The sequence below is a fragment of the Cupressus sempervirens genome, chromosome 2 (genome assembly GCF_028749045.1).
Source record: "Cupressus sempervirens isolate cs-2001-9-10 chromosome 2, ASM2874904v1, whole genome shotgun sequence".
NCBI classification, from domain to species: domain Eukaryota; kingdom Viridiplantae; phylum Streptophyta; class Pinopsida; order Cupressales; family Cupressaceae; genus Cupressus; species Cupressus sempervirens.
In genome coordinates, this window is record NC_143119.1 from 705165728 (window position 1) to 705188379 (window position 22652).

The 22652-nt window shown below is 33.0% G+C and overlaps 1 protein-coding gene across 1 annotated transcript; it reads right to left on the minus strand.

Annotated features, from left to right (window-relative positions):
- Positions 1-1630: 1630 nt before the first annotated feature.
- LOC149575325 (DNA (cytosine-5)-methyltransferase CMT3-like) lies at positions 1631-18484 on the minus strand. The gene is made up of 21 exons (XM_089815096.1): positions 17529-18484; positions 17301-17335; positions 17087-17186; positions 13594-13701; positions 13373-13492; positions 11102-11201; positions 10677-10987; positions 10480-10545; positions 10110-10364; positions 9838-9896; positions 9675-9741; positions 9199-9528; positions 9048-9116; positions 8862-8948; positions 8681-8768; positions 2994-3121; positions 2788-2892; positions 2668-2711; positions 2514-2583; positions 2310-2413; positions 1631-2227 (listed from the first exon to the last, which is right to left on the minus strand). The coding sequence occupies exons 1-21, from the start codon at positions 18162-18164 to the stop codon at positions 2044-2046; spliced, it is 3066 nt and encodes a 1021-aa protein (XP_089671222.1). The 5' UTR covers positions 18165-18484; the 3' UTR covers positions 1631-2043.
- Positions 18485-22652: the final 4168 nt, after the last annotated feature.

Here is a 22652-nt window from a genome sequence, read left to right on the forward strand (position 1 = left end):
TATGTTTTCTAGCTACCCTGCAAACAGAATGTACCAAAAGTTGACTTTTTTTTTTCAGATTTCCAAAACAACAGTGATTTTTTTTCAATTTTTTTGCTATTTTCAATTTTAAAACATTCAAATTATGAAGAACAAATGCTAAAAATTTCAGAAAAAAAATTGAAGAGAAGAACTCAATCCGATGAAAACAAGCTCAAGTAACTATAAGCAGTGTAATCAATAATAAATAAAAGTCACCATAAAACCAAGAAAGCAAATAAACCCCAAGGAAAACAGAAGAAAAAGCCGACTTAACATCACAAGAAACAGTGGCTTGTTATATTATCTAGTTAGCCTCCAGATAGAATGTACCAAAAGTCAACCTTTTTTTAGATTTCTGAATACAGTGATTTTCAAAATAAATTATGAACAAATGCTGAAAATTTCAGAAAAATCTGTTATGTTCTCAATTTTTTGAATTTTGGTCAGAGGTGCATTTTGTTAAGAGAATTGCTGCATTCAAATCTGAGTAGTTTGCATTACTCCTATATGTCACATCTGATTTGGACCAATAGTTTTATGTATTATAAACATATTAGAATACAATATACTGCTCGGAAGCAATTTTGATAACTATTGCACCAGCTTTTTAAAGAGAAAAGGAGGTTGGTCATGCATGTGGAGACCATACATGGAAACACAAACAACATGGAGAACAACTCACTCCAATGAAAGCAAACAAAAGCAACAATAAACATTTCAAAGGACAGGCATACACTACTTTTATCTGAATCTTTAAATGTGGTTACTTTGAAATTAAGACTATTGAGACTAGCAGTCCTATTGACACTGGCAAAACCAATGCCCAAGTTATTTGATCAAAATATTTTTTATCAATATCATTATCATCCTAACGATGACACTCAAAGATGTTATACTTTGAAAAATGCTATTCTAAGACTTCATTGATTCCAACGCTATATTTCTAGACAATGTGAAGGAGACAACTCAGTCCAATGAAAGCAAGAATAAGTAACCATAAGCAATTTTAAGGACAAGGCTTCGATTTTTTTTAAATTAAAAAATAAAACGTAACAAAAAATGACCAGTGAAGCCCCTAAAAAAGTGGAAATGAAAAAAAGAGTTAAACAATAACCAAAAACACAATAAGCAGTGACTTTTGCAAGAGGCTGCAATGCATTACTTAATAGAGAAAAGATAGCCAATCAAATTGCATTGCATTTTTACTGTCTACTGTCTGTAAATGATTGGTTCTCATACTCAAAACCTTACTCGATCCCCAAAGTCAATTTTTACGATTGATACTCCAAATTGCCAAACCAACTAGCATATGTATTCGTACTTAAAAACCGACACTCCCACAAAACATTATAATTTTAAATTACTTGTAAATCAAAATATATATTAGACAAAAATAAAACCATCAGCTAGAGAATTTATAATGCTTGGAAATTGTAGGTTAGTAATTTCACATCTAGAAAAACTTGAGCTGCTGCCACAAATTGAATACGAATATCAAGGTATAAAACTCATAACCAGAAAAACTAAGAAAAGCTTGCAGTTTGAAACAATCACTGTATCCTATAGCCTCTGCAATAGGCAAGTACAAAAATGCTTTATAGAGGATGAATTGGAGTGAAGATGTTAGTTTCATCATACTTGGAAAAGCCGGCTACAAGAAGCTAATTTACATCGAAAATAGTCTTGACAGTCATTTCAAAGAATATTCTTTTTCTCAATGTTACCACAATGAATGGGAGTTCTTAAAAACATTATGTAATACAGAGGCGAACCACCTTCCAGAATAAAAATCCTCTGAGAGGATTAATCAATTGTAGAACAGAATAACAATTACAATAGTCAAAGCAAGGATCAAAGGCAACTTTCAATAATTTTTTATATGCCAATGGAATTAAAGCTGCAAACACATTCAAATTGGACAGCCAGCCACTTGATTGGCTTTCTATTTATATTCCTTGGTGACAAAAATGAGCCCCGGAATTACTGGTAGGATATGAAGCAATACCAATACAAGGCATGCAACTAGCAGTTCTCTCCAACATCTAAAGCTAGGTCACCATTTTGTTTGTCACTAAAACAATGAGGAAATTTCTTTGGAAGCTCCATGACTGGCTCCTCCGAACCTAAATTCTGTATGGCCATTCCCAAGGCAAAGCCCAATGCTCGTGCAACAGGAACTGCCACAGCATTGCCTACTTGAATATATCTGTAATTTGGCAAAATAAAGCATGTCAGTTTTAAAGTGAAATTGTCCAAATTAGAGACTAAAAACAAATTTGGGTACAAACCTGTCCTTCACACCCCCATAAAGCTTGTAATAATCAGGAAAACCCTGTAATCTCGCATTCTCACGAATAGAAAGAACTCGATCCTGCTCAGGATGCAGAACAGCCTGCAAAATAAAGACAAATATCATGTTGTTGCCAAACTGCATCTTTGGTCTGAGTAAAACTACTTTGCAACATTGAAGATAACTAAAATAAGAAACAAACCTGATTATGAGGCTCAGCCCTGGTGACCACAGTTGGTACTGTTTCATCCCACCATAAACGACCAAAAGGCCTGGAAAATGTTGATGACATCACTATCTACTCCAATTTCCGGTAAAAGCACATGGTATGCAAAAGGAGAGATATGAATACTTACTTTGTGGAACGGCCTTTTACAAAAGTTATTGCATAATCTGGAACCTACATAATGAAAACATAGAAAATTAGAATTACTGTGGCTTCTTTCATATTTCAAATAATGTCAGGAATTACCTACCAATGGCTTTCCAGATGGCAACATTACTCTTTCCATAGAGGTATCCAGTTCCACAACATTGTCTGGTCCAACAAGTACACCAGGAAGATCCCTAAAGTTTGCCCCCTGTCATTATAAAAATTAAAAATCATGTAAGGAAAGAATATAAAACCCACAGGAATTGCTTCCAACTAAAAACCGCACAAACACTTTGCACTATTACAAACCTTTCTCTTAGGAATTTGGCAGACACGCTGATAATCATCTTCATTCAACTGAAGCGACCTATGATCATAAAGAACAGCCTTCTGTGATGTCTTCTTCAAGGTTGCATATGACATTTGACCTTTCATAACTGCAACAAATTTTCAAACAAGTTATAGTGGAGGTAAGATCAAATTTTTAAATAGAAAATTCAAATATTACCAAGCAAATAATTATCAGGTGACGGACAAACAACAGGCACAATTACCAGTAAACCAATTTCAAACAAATTTGGAGACAGCAAAAACAAAAAGCACTCATAAATAATTTAAAGTGCATGTGACATCTGACCTTTCATAGCTGCAACAAATTTTCAAACAAGTTATAACGGAAGTAAGATCAAATTCTTAAATAGAAAATTCACATAGTACCAAGCAAATACTTGTCAGGTGACGGACAAAAGACAGGCACAATTACCAGTAAACAAATTTCAAACAAAGTTGGAGACCAAAAAAACAAAAAGCACTTATATAATTAATTTAAAGTAAAAGAAAAGAATAATGCAGTGGAAAAACTTCAAATTAAAAAAATATTTTAAATTTGATATGCATGTATTTTTTATATGAATGCCCTTTACAATGAAGAAAATTTATATCATCATCTAACAATCACCTAATGATATGAAAAATAAATTTTGAACGGTGTCACAAGAGCAACAAAGCTTTGACTATGCAAAGAAAACTCCAACCAACTGAACAAATATAAAGGGACTTTGTTAGGATATAAACAATACTAGGCTCTATGCATAACACTATAAAGTGTTGTCCAACTATGAAAAATGCACTTTATGTAAATAAAATAATGAAGCCTTTTCTGTACCAGAAAATTATAATAACTAAATCACTCCAGCAAAATTCATAAAGAAATGTGAAAAATAATATGCATTTTGCTCCAATTTGTCACATACAATGTTGTGTAAAGTACAAGTAAAGAGAAAAGTTATGATAGCATATGAACTTAAAGCAAACCAACATGCAATACTGTAAAGATCTGTTCCTCTAAAGGCATATGCTTTAAGTTGCTGTGCCTTGCACACATGCCTTTTATCATCCCTGCAAGATGTGAACTCCCATTTTTACTAATTGATTAGACAAGGTCCTAGCCCCATTAGAGTTTTGCTTGGCTTTCTTTTACCTTTCACAGTTTTATCTTTTAAAGTAAATTTGATGTGAGTCCTCTATTGTTCTAAGTCTGTGAACAGATCAGGTCCTAATCCTAGAAGTGTTTTGCTTAGTTTTCTTCTTGCTTTCACAATTTTAAAGTAACTTATAGTCATTTTGTACCTTTGGATCCCAAGTGGTTGACATCTTTGTTTAACGTGTTATATTCTCCTTGAGCTTTTACAAATTTTGAGAAACTACATGCTTAATCCATGTTCCTTATTTAATGGATGGTGAGAGATTAAAAGGCAAAATCTACTGTGTAGAAATATTCTCATTTTAGCTTTGGTGCACAAGATCCTCAAGAGGCAAAAGATGTGTGGAGGCAATTAAGAGGCAAAAGACATTCCACTCACCTTGGAAAGTGAGCATCTTGAAATTGTCAAGATCATATAGTCACATACCAGATTTCTCTTTATTGTCATACTGCAGTCAAATGAAAACTTAGCACTAACACTAAGTCTATGTCAAGAACACTAACAATTGCTTTGCAATAATAAATGGCTTATTAGGAAGAGCATATTATTTGTGGTTATTGTCAATAAGAGTATGCTTTCAAGCTTAATTATCCTGGATAACAGAAAACTCAGTAAGTTCTGTCCCAAATCCATTGTTAGCGTACCCTGTAAAATGGTAAAAAGAATCAGATTATGAGTTTTATACTTGCAGGAAATAGGCATATAAGCCTCAGCACCAATAATTGTGAGATAACACTGAAGAATGATTAGAAAAGAGACAGAAAAACTCTACAATTTTGCAAGGAACATAAATTTAAAAAGGTCAGCGAAAGATCAAGAGCACCCTTTGTGAAGAAGGAAGGTGTCGAGGGATATTTCTTCAACAACTGGCTCTAAATCCAAACCTCCAAGTGCCTACAACTACCATTCCCTCCACAGAGAAGAAATTATTTCATAAAAAAATACATATTTGAGGATACCTTCTCAAGATGTCATGATTGAGGAATGTTTTCAACAATTGTCACCAAGATAATGCCAAATGTTTCAAACACATCAAGCACGCAGCTCAACAGTACTTACTAAGTGCAGGTCCCCATGCAGCTGCTAAGCTTATTTTGGCTAGCGGTCACTGCTCATTATTTGTAGCAGCAATTCGTGGAACTGGTGGCTACATGATTGTTGATTTTTGCTGATTGTTTCTTAGCAAGACATCCAAAATAGAAAGTTTAAATGAAATCATAATTATAAATTTTGTAGATTAATGTTTTGAGGGAAGGAAAAAAAGGAAACAATAAAAGAGAGGGAAAATCTGACCTATGCTCCACAGAGTTTCCAGGACAAGGACATTTTAGGGGAATAGGAACATGTTTTTGATACAGGTAAAAGTCAAAGCCAAAATTTAGGGGACGGGACCTTAAGGGACGGCAATTAAAAACATAGGGGATTTTTTTATATAGAGAGACAAAATTCAAATATGCATATCATAACATTGATAAACCATTCACCAAAGACATTTTAGAAGATCAATACATTGAATATTATCAAATGGCAAATACTAAGTACTTCCATTATAACAATATCACATACATATATAGCAAAAATCAAAATGCCTAAAGGCTCCAAGTATCATGCTGAAATCAGAATGAAATAAAGAGAAGTCCAACTAAAATAGTTCGTGAATACTAAATGCAATATTTCCTCACTGTTGCTACTACTCTTACATTTTTTCTTCCTCTTAGCAAGTATGTCAAATGTAAAAATGATTAGAAGAGTTAGTGTTTTAATGAACCAAATATGGGTTGCATATTTTTATTATGTCTTACTAGGGATCGCACAAACAGTAAAACTTAGAAAAAATTTGATTTTTTTGGGGGCATTTTGCCTTTACTAAATAATCTGAAAAAAAGGGACGACCAACAATTTCGGGGACGGATAGGGGACGGCAAAACCATCCCCAATACTACTAGCCATCCCCAAGTTTCCTACCCAAAAAAATGGGCCGTTTCAAGGACATGTTCGAATTTGCCAAAGAGGAGACGACTCAAGGGACGGCCAAAATTTGTCCTTGTTTCATCCCCGATACAAGTACAACCCCAGAACCATAGGGGACACATCCCTGTGGAACATAAAAAATCTCTTTTGGAGCCATATGTCATTTGTTTGTGTGTGTATCATACATGAAGGGTACAACTATTAAGCTTCAAATGAATGTGACCTTCAGTTCACCATTGTGGCATGCTGTGTATAGAGGTATTTGTTGTTAAATTCAAAAGATTTCATACAAATTCAATTGCATTGATATATTGTGCTTACACTTTATGACAATGCATGGACTCCAATCAAGAAGAGTTGAAAAGAAACATGTCAATTGTTTTAATATTGATCAAATTCATATATACACAAACCCACAACCTGCTTGACAAAATTTCAAACTAGAGTGTAATCTCCTAGAACAACATGGCTGAAAGACCTACCAAAATGCATCCAAATCAATCTGCAAGTGCCCCACAAATTGATTGATTAAATCTGTTTATAGGATGTTCCAAAAAGCACACCTACACACAACTTATATGGCAAAACACTACTATGAAATGTGGCCTTATAGCTAATCAATGCAATCAATTGCAAGATGCAACTACAAAGCAAAGGAACAATGTTTATCCAACCATGCTAGTAGTAATTTGTGCTACCATGTTGAACATTAATGACCATTTGCATATTCCAAATTGCAGTTGCTTTCGTATTGACTACAAGTAAAGGAACACCCAAAGTTGCATGTATGGATCCAAAGCATACTTAGAACCTTCTAATTTTTGTAATGTTGTACTTGACAAGAGTAAAAGTGAGTACACTTTTAGTGCAAGTTGCAATTGCACTTGAGTTCTCAACTACCTAATGTCAATTATGACAATGATGATGATATTAAAAATCCATACAATATTAAAACTAATTGTTTCACTTGATATTTGTCAAAGTTACCCAAGAACACATCCCCAATTATTTTAAAGTGCCCCTATCCTAGGAACAAGGGACACCTATGGGAGTCCATGTATATTCTAAATAATGACAATGAATTCTATATAGGCAATTTGACATTGATTTTCAAAATACACATTTGGCAAAAAAAAAAATATTAATTATTATATTTAATGTTCTATAATGTATATTTTGATGCTTTATCTTTGTTTTCATCTGAATATTAAACTTACCTTCATATTTTAACTTTCCCTATTTATAAATATCCATCCATTTGCTATCCCCTAGCCATCCCCAAAATTAGCGAAAAATTGTCAACCCAAAAACTCACCCCATCCAAAAAACCAAGTTAACATAGTACATTTTTATTTTACTATTGAACTTGAAGTTTCATCAATTAACATTTCATACTATGTCATGTATGATTTAAATTACAATCAAGTTTATGGTGGTTTTGTCAATTACATAATTTTGTGGGGTATTCTAAATTTAAATCCTATTTTAAACCAAATAAACAAAAAGATGATTTTTCAATTTATGTATAGACAAACCCCAAAAAACAAGTCCCAAGATATATTAAAAAGTCTATTAACTAAATCCACAAACCAAAACCATCATCATAAGTCACCAACCAATCACCAAAAGATATAATGTCCATATTGACCACAAATATTAATAGTATTAAGGAAGCAAATTTCTACAAATAGGCATGTAAGGTTTTTTGCATCAATTTCTCAAATTACACTAAATAGTCTAGTTTTATTTGCATCAATGTCTCAAATTACACTCATTACTCATCATTGAGATGGAAAAAAAGACAATAGTGTAATTAGAATAGGCAAGATTAAAAAAGCTTACACTTAATTCCAAATGTACACTAACTCTTTCATGGACACACTTATTTCCAAATGTACACTAACTCTTTCATGGACTACCAGATCATGTCTACAATTAATGAAATTTCGAAGTGAAAAAAGGCAAAAAAATGTCAATATTCAATGATTAGAATGCAAAAAAAAAAAAAGACAAAAGGTTATCTTGATAATAGTTACATAAAAAATGTCAATAGTCCCATGCAATATTAAGAGACAAAGTAATTCTAAACATCCTAATCTTTCATATCAACATAATCAAACAATAAACATTGCTATTGCAAATCAAATTTCTGAAGTTCAAGACAATTGATGCAAAATGAAGACTAGGAAGCATTTATAGACATGACATGCTATATTTAATTCAATATTGTGCTCCTAGGGGATAGTAGATTAGGCAACAAAAATTGGAAATGGACTCATCAAAAGATCATGAGCTTACAGTAAAATGAATTCAATTCCTTAAGTTAGAAAGGATTGTTCCATATTGGATCATGCATAAGCAACAATATAAAACACTTGAAACTTACTAATAAAAAATCAACTTTTAGCTATAATAACATATCCTATGTAAACTAAGCAAAAAAAATCAACTTTTAGCTATACTAACATATTCTATGTGAACTAAGCAAAAGGAATAATAACCAATCCAACATATTAAATAAATAGAAAAGAGCCATCTAACCTTCTTTAGGCATTCTAATATATCTCTGAAACTCAGTGCAAGGGGCTTTCCCATAGGCCATTTCATCTCGATTCTCTGAGTTTAAAATCTAGAAGGCAAAATGTCATGTTAGGAGCCTAAACTTTGAGAAATAGGCATGATATACACTTTAGCACAAATACAAGCAAAAGGTCACACACACCGATGGAAGGTCAGAAATAGCATCCCCAAGAACAAGTGCTTTTTCAAGATTGCGACATTGGTTTTCATCATAAGCAACCATGTTGCGCTGCACATTTTATTTGGCATGATTTTAAGCTATCAAAGTCAATTAGACTTGAAAAACAATACAAGATTATGAACATAAATAAAGTATTTGATTAATCACCTCCCATTCATTTGGGACACCACCTCTAACAACCACATCATGTGTTGGTAGTGGATATTGTGGAAGTTTCTACATTAAACCAATGCAAAATTAGCATTAGTCCATCACAAATTGAAGGATTGGAAAGTGCAATAACACAAAAATAACATACCTCAGATGGCTTTGCTCCCCACAAGAAAGCACGCATGCGAAACTGTGGGAGTCCATAACATCCAGCTGCCATCATGCCAATCCTTGCTTGATAATTCATGTGTATCAAACGGCTCAATGCATAACGGCCAAGGAATCCATTACAAAATTTAAGAATATCAACAACATTCTCCATCAAAACATATCGTGGCCTCATGAAGTTTACAATATCCATGTACACAACCATTTGATGGTTTTTTGGATCATCAAGAGGAGCGTCAACATTTCTGAATCTATTGAATCCACTAATTCCTTGGCAAGGAGGACCACCACAAATAACATCGACGTCACCCTTCCACATACATCCAAAAAAGAGGAAAATTTTCAAGTTTGGCAATGCTATGTCTATTAATACAAATTTCTTAACACAAACTAAACAAGAAACAATGCTATGTGTAAGAGAAATAGAAAATAGTAAGAAACCATTCACAAGCTTACAGGTAGAGGCAAGCGCTTTTCTTTTGCACCTTTTACCACAAAATCCTTAATTTTTTCTTGACATTCCCTACCAAAGTTGCAATACATTCCACCAGTCAAGTAATAAACTACATGCAATCAAAATTAAGACTATTACAGATCCAATGACATATGGAAGGCTCACCCCAACCCTGACATGGGTTCCCATGTATCCTCACTCTCATCATAGCCTTTCCAACGCACCTAAATCAGGCGAATCACAAAGGAATCTTCAATGACAATCCACAAGAAATGAACTAACATGTGCATATTAAACAAGTGAAAACAGGACATTTAATTTTGAAAAAAATGTTTGTAACTACTCAAAAAGAAGACGGCTACTCTGTTTTCTACACCAAGCATAACAAGCATCAGATCGAGGATCAATTGGCATCCATCAATGATTCACCAAGATACCTTGAATTCCAGCCCAGATTCATTCTCTTTGGTTGGATCAACATGTCGAATGTCAAGCAAACACTCTACTTCAAATTCACCTTCTTGAACATCAGAATCAGAATCAGGTTCCTCTTCTTTTGGAGTTTCCTTGACCTTAAGAGGTGTTCGTCCACGAGTGATTGTCTTCTGATCATCAGGTTGACAGTATTTTAGACACAGCTTCTGCCATTCCCTGAGTAGATCCAGGAAATGATCAGCAGATTCATTGCGAACCTGCAGCAACCCAGAAAATTTCAAAGTGTAAGCAATCAGGATCAAAAAAACAGCATATAAAAGCCATTAAATGTTCTATGACACAATGGAAATCTATCTATTAACATTAACAAACCTCTGTTTCTGGATGATTGTGCTTCAAACTCTTACAGGCGGCCTCATTCAAATCCAATGCCCATCTCTGCAAAAGTCCACACAGTAGAAGCCTTCAGGCATTAATAGTTTAGGGGGGAGGAAGTGCACAAGGTCAACTCAACCATAGCATGCCAGTGATTATCCTTGCGTAAATAATTTTAAACAAGTTCAACTTGCCGTGATAAGGTTGACGCCTGAAAGATTTGCACCAAAACATAATCCGGTAGACATGCCACCACATCCCGAATACAAATCAAGCAACTTTAGCTCAGGTTTGGAAGAAATATTTTTCTTAATGTTTGTCTCACTTTCTTCCTTACTTCCAGATACTCCATTCACCTCAGTAGAAGAAACTTCAGGTTTGACCCTGCAAGCTTTCCTAGAAGTTCCATTACTATGTGCCTTGCTTTCAATACCTCCATTCCATTCAGAGGGAGATATTTCATCGCACACCTCTGAGGTTGAATCACTGGTTGCAGGTACAGTTTCTGGAATAAAAAATCCACATGAAGCATCTCTCTTTCACATTTAAGCATTGTCATAGAAAAAGAGGGCAATTCTACAATAATCTACTGAAAGTGATGATAATTGATCTAACTTACCAGCTGGCAGAACATGGAAGGTTGTGTAAGCCAAATCATAGCCCATATCATAATAAAAATCGCATGGTGGTATTTGCCTTTTCTCTTTCTCTGAACCAATCTGCAGGATAAAATTAGAAAAACAATGATTCTGAGCACTATTACGTTACTGCAGCCATAATAGCTTTAATATAACGTACACTCAGCAAACAGGCATCTTGGCAAGGAACAAGTGCCAACTGAAAGGTGTCAATCATTTAGCATCCCAATACAACAAATGGGGAGCTGTACATTTACAAAATGTAAAATTAGCTGAAATAAAGAAAAGGTGACTACCATAACTACTAGCAAAACAGTCTTCAGAGAAAACTGTGGAGAATATACCAAGAGATAATAATTAATCATCAATTCCATTTTATTTCTTCAAATATTATCTCAATATCTTTCACATAATAATTTCTATAGCTAGGTACTTCTTTTGTACACCTATTTTTTGGAATCAATAGTGTAAATTTCTAACACTCTTGTCAGAATTAATTTTGTTGTGATCATTTGTTATAATTGGCTTGTCATATGCTAGTATAACAATAATGAGAAACAACATTTTGATATATGCTCCAGGTGCTTTTGTGCTTTTCATGCTTCCTTTGCCCACTGTTTTTTCAATACTTTAGCTATTATAAAAAAAAAATACAGTAAACTTTTAATACCTGCTTCAAGTTTAATAAACAACAATTGTTTATATTTGTGATTTATGTTCAACCATGTTTCCTGGGCATGAGGGCAAGAGGGGCACAATTCAGGGTGCAGATTTTTTAGGCCATTTTTGAGGATTGCATAGGGGACAGCTATAAAAAGGCATGGTATACATTGTAGAAGCATTCCTCATATTGGCATATGCATTACCTTCAGAACACAACAATCTCTGTGTTATCAAACATTGGATGCATTCTTGTGAAAAATTAGTCCATACTTTCATTGAAGACCCAATAAATTGCTCAAAGCATGTATTCTTCAGAGTGTTGGACCTGAGGAAACATCCCCGTCCCCAAGACATCCCCAGTACAAGAACATGCAAAAAAACCTATGGATGGATCCACATGTAACAAAGAGATTTGTTTTTAATAATTAGCAGCTAATTCTTTTGGTTGTGCATTTTTTAAGATTGTTTTTTACCAGTCACACCATTTCACTCCACTCCTTGCTGCCATTATAGTTACAGCTATCAGCATAATGATCTTGAAGATCTTATTGAAAAATGGAGGTAGTAAAATAAAAGCTTTCAGATGGTAAAGGCATATCATGTATTACAGTATCTGAATGCAACTATATTGCAAGCTGTTCTAGACAAAGGTTTCATGAACCATACAATCACAATTATATTGCAGCATAAAATCAGAGTCTTGTGCCACGGTTGTTTGGCACATCACATTTTACAGAATGGCAATGCAATAGAATTAATTATCAAAGAAATATGCTTTTTAGGGGGACAGCAGAGGAATGGTACTATATATATATATATATATGAAATTTTAATATGCATAGGGGGAGAGGAGGGACGGGGTTTTGAGGAAGGGGGGAGGTGGAGCGTGAGTAGCATGAATATATCATGACACTGTTAACACAATAACTATGTCTGCAGAAGCCTGCATGGAAACCAGATCGCAGAAAGAAATTGCTTATTTCCACTTCTCACACAATAGCACTGCACCTAACCATGGGCAATGCAACTTAATCTCATTTGCAACCAACAATAATAATTGACTATAATAACACATCAAAACAAAAGCAAGATCAAGACCTTTTTGAACGATGAAATCAGAAATTCAATTATAACTGTTAATGTTATATGGTATATATCATTAACTATGATATCTGATTTCTGAGACATGTATTGCTAGACTACAGTTGCTGGTGCAACTACAGTCATGATATATAACATGAGAATGCTAAAACAATGTATGCTAAGGTACAGCTACAAGTATAAGCACCAAGTGTGCCAGTATATGCAAACTTTTTGCCCTTGATCACACTAAATTTGGATATACACAAACTAAGTTTCCATAGTCCATGATATTATGAATGACAGCTTCTGGATTTTAACTGTGTACATTTTCTGAATCAATTTCAAATCATACTACATGATCCATCATCATGATAATCAGCAAGAAAAGAGAAATGAGCAAATAGCATACCTAGACCAAGTAAATAGCACATGGGCAACATAGAATCAGGGGGTTACACAAGAAACAAGAGAAAATATAGGAGAGCTGTGACAACAAAGAAACATACTGTTGGTGGCACTTGAACAACAGTGAGCTTCGATGTGATGCATTCAAGCAAATTGTCATCCTTTATTTTAGACAAAAAGACTCGTTTTGGTTCATGAATAGAAGCTTGTGTTTTTATAGCCTGCCAAATGGAAATCACAAAAAATTAGCCAATGTAGAAATAAATGTGCAGCTCCTACTGATAAGCATAAGGAGTCTGAACAAGAATAGCAAGAATCCTACTGTATCATCTGCTCGATAGAACCACTGAGAAGTAAAATGATGGTTCCCATCATCTGTCTCAAAAAATTCAACAATTCTACCTATATAATCTGGTGCACCATCTTCAGCCTGCAATGATCAAATTGCATAGGATGAAAAAGGATTAAACCTTAAACACTTCAAAGATGTAAAATGGGTGTTTCAAATGGAAACTTAAATATGCAAAAATAAGAACTATAAGCTAGCACATCTTTGAGCAGTCTATCTACAAAAATGTTTACACTAGTAATTTGAGCACAAATAATTGGACAACTTAAACAAGGATTTCATATTAATATTAACTTGAACCAAAATCTAAGGTACTAGATTGGGTTCAAGGATGGTGACAAAAGCTCGGTTTGTGGATTTGTGAAAAGAAATTTCATTATGGATTGTATGGGTTCATATGGTGTCTGTGTCTATACATGCATTATATATACAAATAAAAAAAATACATAATTGTAAAACTAAATCATTTCATACATAGTTGGAAAATTCTCATTCAACAAAAATTTGCCAAATCCAAAAAAAAGAAAAACTCAGAAAAAATTCAGCTAATTTTTAAGACAAACTCAGGGAAAAACTCAAGAACCCAAAACCAGCTTAAATTTAATTAAACGCACTTTCTTTTACAAAATTCAATGAGAAGATGCATCTAATGAGTTCATTAATGATAACACAAAAGAAACAAGCAGAATTTAGATATGTATAAATGCAAATTGGGTACAAAATCAAACTCTCATGCAAAATGCCGATGGCAAGAACCAAAATAGCAAATGGTTTCCATAAAACTATACAGGAGTTCACCACTAGAGTTAGTGTCTATAAAACTAGAAGTAAATACATCATACTAAATAGCTTATATAAAACTAGAAGTAGATACATCATAGCAAAATAGTCAAAGAGTGATTTTGAGCAATTTTGGCCTGCTAGAAAGTAATGCTTGTCTTAGGTGTGAGCAAGTGGTTGAGCTAAGTTTGTCACAACTCAAGAATATAGAATTGAAACCAAGTGATTTCTGAAAAAATGAGTTAGAATCATTGGGTACAAAATCAAATCCTCAAGCAGAATGCCAAAATAGTAAATAGTTTCCATTAAACTATAAGGAAGGAGTTCATCATTGTAATTAGTGTCTATAAAACCAAAAGTAAATAAATCATAGTAAATAGTTTCTATAAAACTAGAAGTAAATACATCATAACAAAATAGTCAAAGAGTGAGTTTGAGCAAGTTTGGCCTGCTAGAAAGTAATGCTTCTCTTGCATGTGAGCAAGTGGTTGAGCTAAGTCTATCATAACTCAAGAATATAGAATTGAAACCAAGTGATTTCTGAGAAAATGAGTTAGAATCATTAAAAAAATCATTGCTCCAGCTTCAATTTGACCTCAAATAGCCAAGGCAGGTTGTGGAAGATAACACAACTTAAAGCATGATGAATCCTAAAACTTGACTAAGCCTATAATTTTTTGAAAACCCCCAAAATCTAGAATTTGCATTTTAACTCCTATGAAGCTGAAACCTATCTCAAACATCCTGACAGTATTAATACAAATATAAATTAAAGCATAAGAAATAAATTTATACTTGAATGTTATAAATCCTCCTAACCCAAAGCTGCAAAAATGACAAAAGAATGCTGCAAATGCAAATTCGAATCAAAATTGACCATTTTGAGCATTTGACCTCTGATTTCACTGCATAAGAGAGTGTTTGCTGAAACCTATCTCAAACGTCCTCACAGTATTAATACAAATATAACTTAAAGCATAAGAAATAAATTTATACTTGAATATTATAAATCCTCCTACTCCAAAGCTGCAAAAATGACTAAACAATGCTGCAAATGCAGACTGGAATCAAAATCGACCATTTTGGACATTTTGACCTCTGATTTCACTGCACGGGAGAGTGTTTTCCCAGAACGTACCAAGTTTTTGCTAAAAACTCGCCAATTACTCAATGAGTTTTGCTCATAAACTCACCATACGAAAAAACTTGTCAAGTTTTCCATCTATGATTTCAAAGTACAAATCTATGATACTTGATCATTGATCAATCCCAAATGTCAAAGGTAAACATTAACAATTTAAAAACTTGACCCACAAGTTAAAACACAGACCTTGTGCAAATTTAGCACAGACCAGCCCATAAATCCAGATCCTATTCGCACCCAGACCTAGATCAAGGGTCCAGAGTACAAATCCAGTAACATAGACAAAACAACTTGCATAAAGACATTTATCCACACATGACCTATAAGGCCAATAAATCAAGGTCTTAAATCTACAATACACTTGGTATATCAAATTGACTGCTTAGAGATGCTTTGAACATATTACATAACAATTGTATATATATTTTGAATTTATCAAGGATTCAACTTACAATATGAATTCAAATCGATTAACTACAACTTCTATTCAAACTTTGGAAACCATGATGAAGTGACATACAAACATGTTCAAATCATGTGAAGAAAAGACCAGGCTATAGCAGTTGTTCAAATGGTAATGTCAGCAGCCCTTTCATTAAACAGGCCAACTCAAACCGTTTAGCATTAACATTTTGGAATCAAACTGATGAGCGTGATCTCTCAATAAAGTCTAAGAAGACACCATTATCCATCTATTTCCTTCAAAACACACCATTTATTCAAAGACTCCTGTAAAATCTTCAATCTTAAAAGTAAAACAAGTAGTAAATATAGCGCTGCCACTTACCACTAGAGGCGTTTCATGCTTCACTCGAGATGTACAAGCCAGGACACACCCCAAACACCGAATGTGAATAAATAAACAACAAATGTGTTTTTATAAAGCCAAATAGAAAAACACTCAATACGTTCAAATAAAATCCATGGCCATGCATCCATCAAGCTGACAATTAACATGCAATTACAAATATGCATGTTCTTAATTTTAAGCAATAAGAATTTTGAAAAAAGTTGTTGAATAGTCCAGGCGCTGGATCATTTTATTTGATGTAAAGCATTTTCTGTTAAATGCTATATTCACTATCTTGCTTACTAAGATAAAGCATCTTCGACCAGTTCAAGTGATAAGGCATAGTAATGAAGCGCCAAAATAAATTGATAAGCCACTCATAAAAATGAAAATCACTCTTACTGGCTCCGCAAGCATTATCTTATATATCTTTATTCTAACAAAAACAATACGCCAGGGGAGAAAATTCCAACTGAAGTCATTTTCTAAACAGAATGACCTAACATTTCTGTGGGAAACTCTGGCAATATTGCAGTTAAATACGTAGAGGTTTTCAATTGGGTCGTTCAGATTTCCTTGCAAGGGCCTTACTATTCAATTATTTATTTACTTTGTTTATAACAAGTGTAAGACAATACATAGCATTCTTTTTTGTTTCAAGGCAATATCAAAACCTACAACACAACAGTCCTGCAATAAGTACCCAAAACTCTAGACCGATGCTATACAATGAAGACAGAGTAACCACTGACCTTAACAAAAGCACAATCACCCAGATTATAGAGGACCCCATCCACCCGAGCTTGCGTAAAATGAGCCTTTGCCTTCAACATTATCTCCTCATTGTCATCCCTTAATTTTCGAACCAGTACACAACAGAATCCTAGTTAAGAACAGTAAATGCATCAAAACAGAGTGAGGAAACAATAGAGAGATCCAGAAGGAGGAAGAAAAGGACAACCATACCCTTCATTGCCATTGGTCCTTTTCTTCTTATTTTTCTGCAGTAGATGGTCAAAACAAAAACATAAAAATTAAAAATGAAGCGATCGTTCACAAATGATTAGCCCGAAATTCGCAAGCATTTCCACTAAAAATCAAAACCCCTCTTAACCCACCCAAATTAAAAACCTTGTTCTACTCAAAAGAGAAACGACATGTGGCTTAGCCAATAAAGATTGGAGAAAAGCTAACCGTGTCCTGGTACCGCCAGGGCCATTTACTCTGCGCCTCGGCCTTGGGGATAGGCGATCCGACAAGGCTGTCGCTTCCGGCCACCTTCGCGACCTTTGGCTTAGCTGTTGAAGCACTATTTTCCTTACCGTTGCCATTTTCCTTAGCGGCCGAAGCGCCATTTTCCTTAGCGGCCGGAGCACCATTTGCTCTAGTGGCCGAAGCGCCATTTTCTTTAGCAGCTGAAGCACCATTTGCTTTAGCAGCCGTAGCCCCATTTGCTTTAGCAGCCGAAGCACCATTTTCTTTAGCAGCCGTAGCCCCATTTGCTTTAGCAGCCGAAGCACCATTTTCTTTGACAGCCTTTGGCTTAGCGGCGGGAGTCCTAATCTCCTTGGCAGCAGGGACACCATTTTCCTTAGCAGCAGGGGCGCCATTACCCTTATCAGCCTTCGGCTTAGCTGCTGGAGTCCCATTCTCTTTGGTGGCCTTTGGCTTCGCAGTGGGAGCGCCATTCTCTTTAGCTGCAGTGGTTCCATTCACTTTAACACCGCCATTAGCAGTCGGAGCTTGGCCCTCCTGCTTCTGTTTTTTGGATGAAGAGACTGAAGCTTCGAGCTCTGCAATGGACTGCCGAGTTCTCTTGGCAGGTGACATTGTTGGGAGCTGAGAGAACCACTAGAAAAATGAAGGAGATAACGGGAGAAAATGAATGGGCTTTTGAAGCTCAGCTCAGCTCAACTCAATCCCCTGTCAAAGAATGTCCGTAGAGAGATTTAGTGGGGTGAGTATATAGCAGGAGGGAAAGGTGTTTTCTACGATTTCAAAGTGATCCCAGCGCGGGAACCAAATTTGCTCTAATTTGGACAATCTCTATTCTGCCATTTAGTTTATCTCCTCGCAGATTGGGCAGATTTTTTCCGCCGTACTTGTTGCTCACTTTGATCTTTCGTCTTCTCGCTCCAAAATTCTATGATCTTTTCAGCTCACTTTGGACTGCTTATAAATGAGGGTTTTTTCCATGCAAAAATTATTCAATGTTTGATTTGGCTTGGTTTTATTGGACCGAGAGTAAGCTGCCACCAGTTTCTTAGGTTGTAATTTTCAAGAAATAAATTAAAAGGAAAAAGAGATTTATGTGGTAATAGAATTGATAGACCATATTGTATTTATGTGGTAAAAGGAAAAATATTCATTCATTCAAAGACCATATTGTATTTAATGCAATTGTTTATAATTAAGGAATGTAAAATTATTCAATGTTTAGTTTAAAATAGTTTGGTTGGACTTTGCTTAGTTTGCAATTGTAGTGGTAGCTTTCAAAACTAAAAGAAAATTAAAAATGTTCATTTTAGAATTTAAAGGAGAATTATTTAGTCTAGTGTTTTGAGATTATTTGTCTGGTAAGATTTATGGATTTTTGGATTTTTGGGAATGTTACTAAAAACATTCACTCATTCAAAGAATACATTGTAGTTAATGCAATTGTTTAGGTTGCAATTGCAATGGTAACTTTGAAAACTCAAAAACAAATTAAAAATCATTTTAAAATTTAGAAGAGATGTCTTTAGCACCATGTTTTGGGATTCTTTGTACAATAGGATTTATAGGTTAGTTGGTCTCCTACATGTTACTAAAAATATTTACTAGTTGAAAGAATATATTGTACGTAAAGTAGTTATTTATGAACAAGTGTCATATGGTGGCATGTACTTGTCGTTTAGTTATAGTTAATAGAGTAAATAGATATTATATGTAGTACAAAGTTATAGAATACATGTGTATATGTATTATATGTAGTTATAGCTAATAGAATAGATTTTTTTTTTTTTACATTGTATGGAGCTCTAAGTGAGTTATTGTTCAAAATTTTCAAACTTCATTAATCAATATATAGATAGGTAAATTAATGAAATATAATTAAGATATAAAAGTTTGTAGATAGATAATATTAAATAAATAGAATTAAGATGTAAAGGTTCAATACTCAAGGTTTAATTTTTTTTTTATAGTAAACTTTTGAATAAATAATAAATATCTTAATTTTTATTAGAATGAATAATAGATTAATTTTATTACAATCTCTATATAACGAAAATCTCACCATTGAAAATGCAATATGGAGAACTCCAAAAAAAACTCCTATAACACCAAAAGTATTGAGCCAATCATATAATTTCTATGGTATATAAAATATATAATTAAATAACAAAACTTTATAATTTATAATTTTAAAAAAATTATTTTTAAAAAAACATTTTAAAATTTACAAGAGATGTCTCTAGCACCATGTTTTGGGAATCTTTGATTAATATAATTTATAGGTTACTTGCCTCCTACATGTTACTAAAAACATTTACTAGTTCAAAGAATGTATTGTATGTAATGTAGTTATTTATGAATAAGGGTGTTTTACCATGTCCCACAACAAGTGGTTAGTAAATTTCTTAGGTTGCAATTACAATGGTATTATATATACATATACATATACATATACATATACATATACATATACATATACATATACATATATATATATATATATATATATATATATATATATATATATATATATATATATATGTATATATATATGTATGTATATGTATATGTATATGTATATCTATATGTATATGTATATACATATATATGTATATACATATATATATATATATATATATATATATATATATATATATATATATATATATATATCATTTTCAATTTGAAAAGAAAAAAAAAGATTTATTTGATGTCGTGTTTTGAGATTATTTGTAAGTAGACTTTAAGGCTCTTTAACCTTACAAACATTATTAAAAATGGTCATTCAAGAAATAAATCATATTTAATAGAATTAGTTCTATGCTGAGATCTTCTTCATTTACTTAATATATTTGAAAAAATAGTTCACTGTAGATTTTACAATTTTCATATCATTGATATATATTGTTATAAAAATAAACTTAGAAAGTACAAAGGTGAATACTTCTTTCTTTTCATTTTATATTATTTAGTACATTTGTTTATATTCTTAAGAGCATTTTTGAGATTACATAATTTAGTCATATATTTATTACCAAGTGTGTTAGGGCTCCAAAACCACTTGAATTGTGGTTGATTTTAATCATCAAATATTGAGACAAAATTGAATTCATGCGTAAGGTTGTGATCTTATAGAAGATGCTTACTAAAATAGTTTGATTTTTTTTTTTAACTTTTAGAAGCACGAGATGCGTGGATTTTTATATAGTGTACAAGATTAAAACTTTAAACTTCAATTTTATATTTTTTAGACTTTTTACCAACTAGAAATGTTTAAATTATTGATCATATAGTTGAATCTTATAAATTGTCAGGAATATCAACATATCAAATTTTTGACACATGGTGGCGTCTAAGGAAGAATTGGCTTGTCGTAATAATAAAGTTATGGAGTGACTTAGGAACTAGATGTGAATCACACAGTCATGAGGCTTAAGTGATAACCAAAGATATTAATTGCGACTGGGCGACACGATTATAAGTGTGAAATAATTGTTTGTTTGCGCAATCACACAGTTACAAAGAATAATGTAAATTAGAGTTGCGACCTGGCAAAGCTATAGAGTATGAGACAAAGAATACTTAGTTGCATGGTCGCTTAGTTAAGAGGCAAACGACAAAATGAAGCCGTGACGTCAAGAATTTTATGATCGCACAGTCACTCATTGAGGAAGTGTGTTTATATTAAGGGCTATGACTTGGAAAAAATGATTGATAACCATTAAAAGATCTTTTGATCACACGGTCATGGCATTAAAAAGAGTAGTCAAAACCTAGAGTTTAAAATGGAATGTGATATCCCCATTTTTGAAATATAATTTAAATAACAAATAAGTATGATATATAAAGTAATATTAATATTAATATTAAAATGATAATATTTTATAAGTAATATTATATTATAATCAAAATATCCTAAAACAGGACATTACAAATGGTATTAGAGCATCAGGCCTGTGAGCCTATGGCATTCAGAATTAGTAAATTTGATAATGTTTCATCAAATGAAAAATTTGTAAAAATTGACAACTTAGTTGGATCAATATATGATTGTATATTGGAAGATTGATTATATTCCTATCAAGATTATTATATGCCCTACGGAGAGATGTTGTGTGTATTCAATATTGCTGATTCATTCATGGAGTGATGTGAGTAAATATTTGCCAAAGTATTAGAGGGAAATGATTGTTATGGATCATGAAGAAAAAGGGATGGCAAATAAAGGAGACAAAGAGCATTGACAATGAATAGAAATACTTAATTATTAATTTCAAGACAAAAAGGAGAGATAAATATCAAACCACTCAAGCATTGGGAAACATAAATAAACTTATATCCTTAAATATTATTGGTGATATTAAGAGATTTATATATGATGACAACTCAGTGAGATATTCATAGGTTCTCAAACCAAAATATATCTTTCGCATACACCAATTTCATACTTGATAATGGCGATTAGTGTCTTGGACATAATTCATGGATCATATCAAACAATGGTAACCATTTGTTTGGGAAGAGATATACATTATGGAGCTATTAAGCAATCTAGTCAATGGAGAAGAGATAACCAATAGGCACAATCAGTATATGCAATTCCACCTTACCATAGAAAAAGGCTTCCAAATTTGATGAAGACAACACTTGGAACGAAGTTTAAGGGACTTGACTAATCCAAAAACATTGGAGCAAATATGAAACATTGATAATAATGTGATCTAACAAGGTACAGTGGGACCCATCACTTACCAAGCAATGGTTAAATGAGGTTCATCATAGCATATGAAAGGTAAAAATAAGGTATGGTAAATTTATTTTAATTTCTATACATTATTAAATTTTATTTTAAGTATTATGGTTCTATTATTAAAATGAGGTACTATTAAAATAAAGGACTATGTTATGATTGTTTATAATGTATATAAGATACATGTATTTGTATAAAATTATAAACATATATAATCTATGGTTCTAAATAATAATATCATTTGACAATTGAAATGATCCTTACAAATATTATTATAAATCAATTAAGTATAAATCTTGATTGATTTGAAATTGCTTTAATAATATGAATTGAAGGTTAATAAATTATAATGT

Bases quoted from the DNA above. Each gene is read 5' to 3' on its own strand.
- LOC149575325 (XM_089815096.1), bottom strand. From the start codon at position 18,164: ATGTCACCTGCCAAGAGAACTCGGCAGTCCATTGCAGAGCTCGAAGCT. The intron at 13,702-17,086 runs GTCAGTGGTTAC...TGATCATTGCAG, and splicing joins GTGATTGTGCTTTTGTTAAG to GCTGAAGATGGTGCACCAGA. The intron at 9,117-9,198 runs GTATGTTATTTT...GGTTTAATGTAG, and splicing joins GGGGAGCAAAGCCATCTGAG to AAACTTCCACAATATCCACT.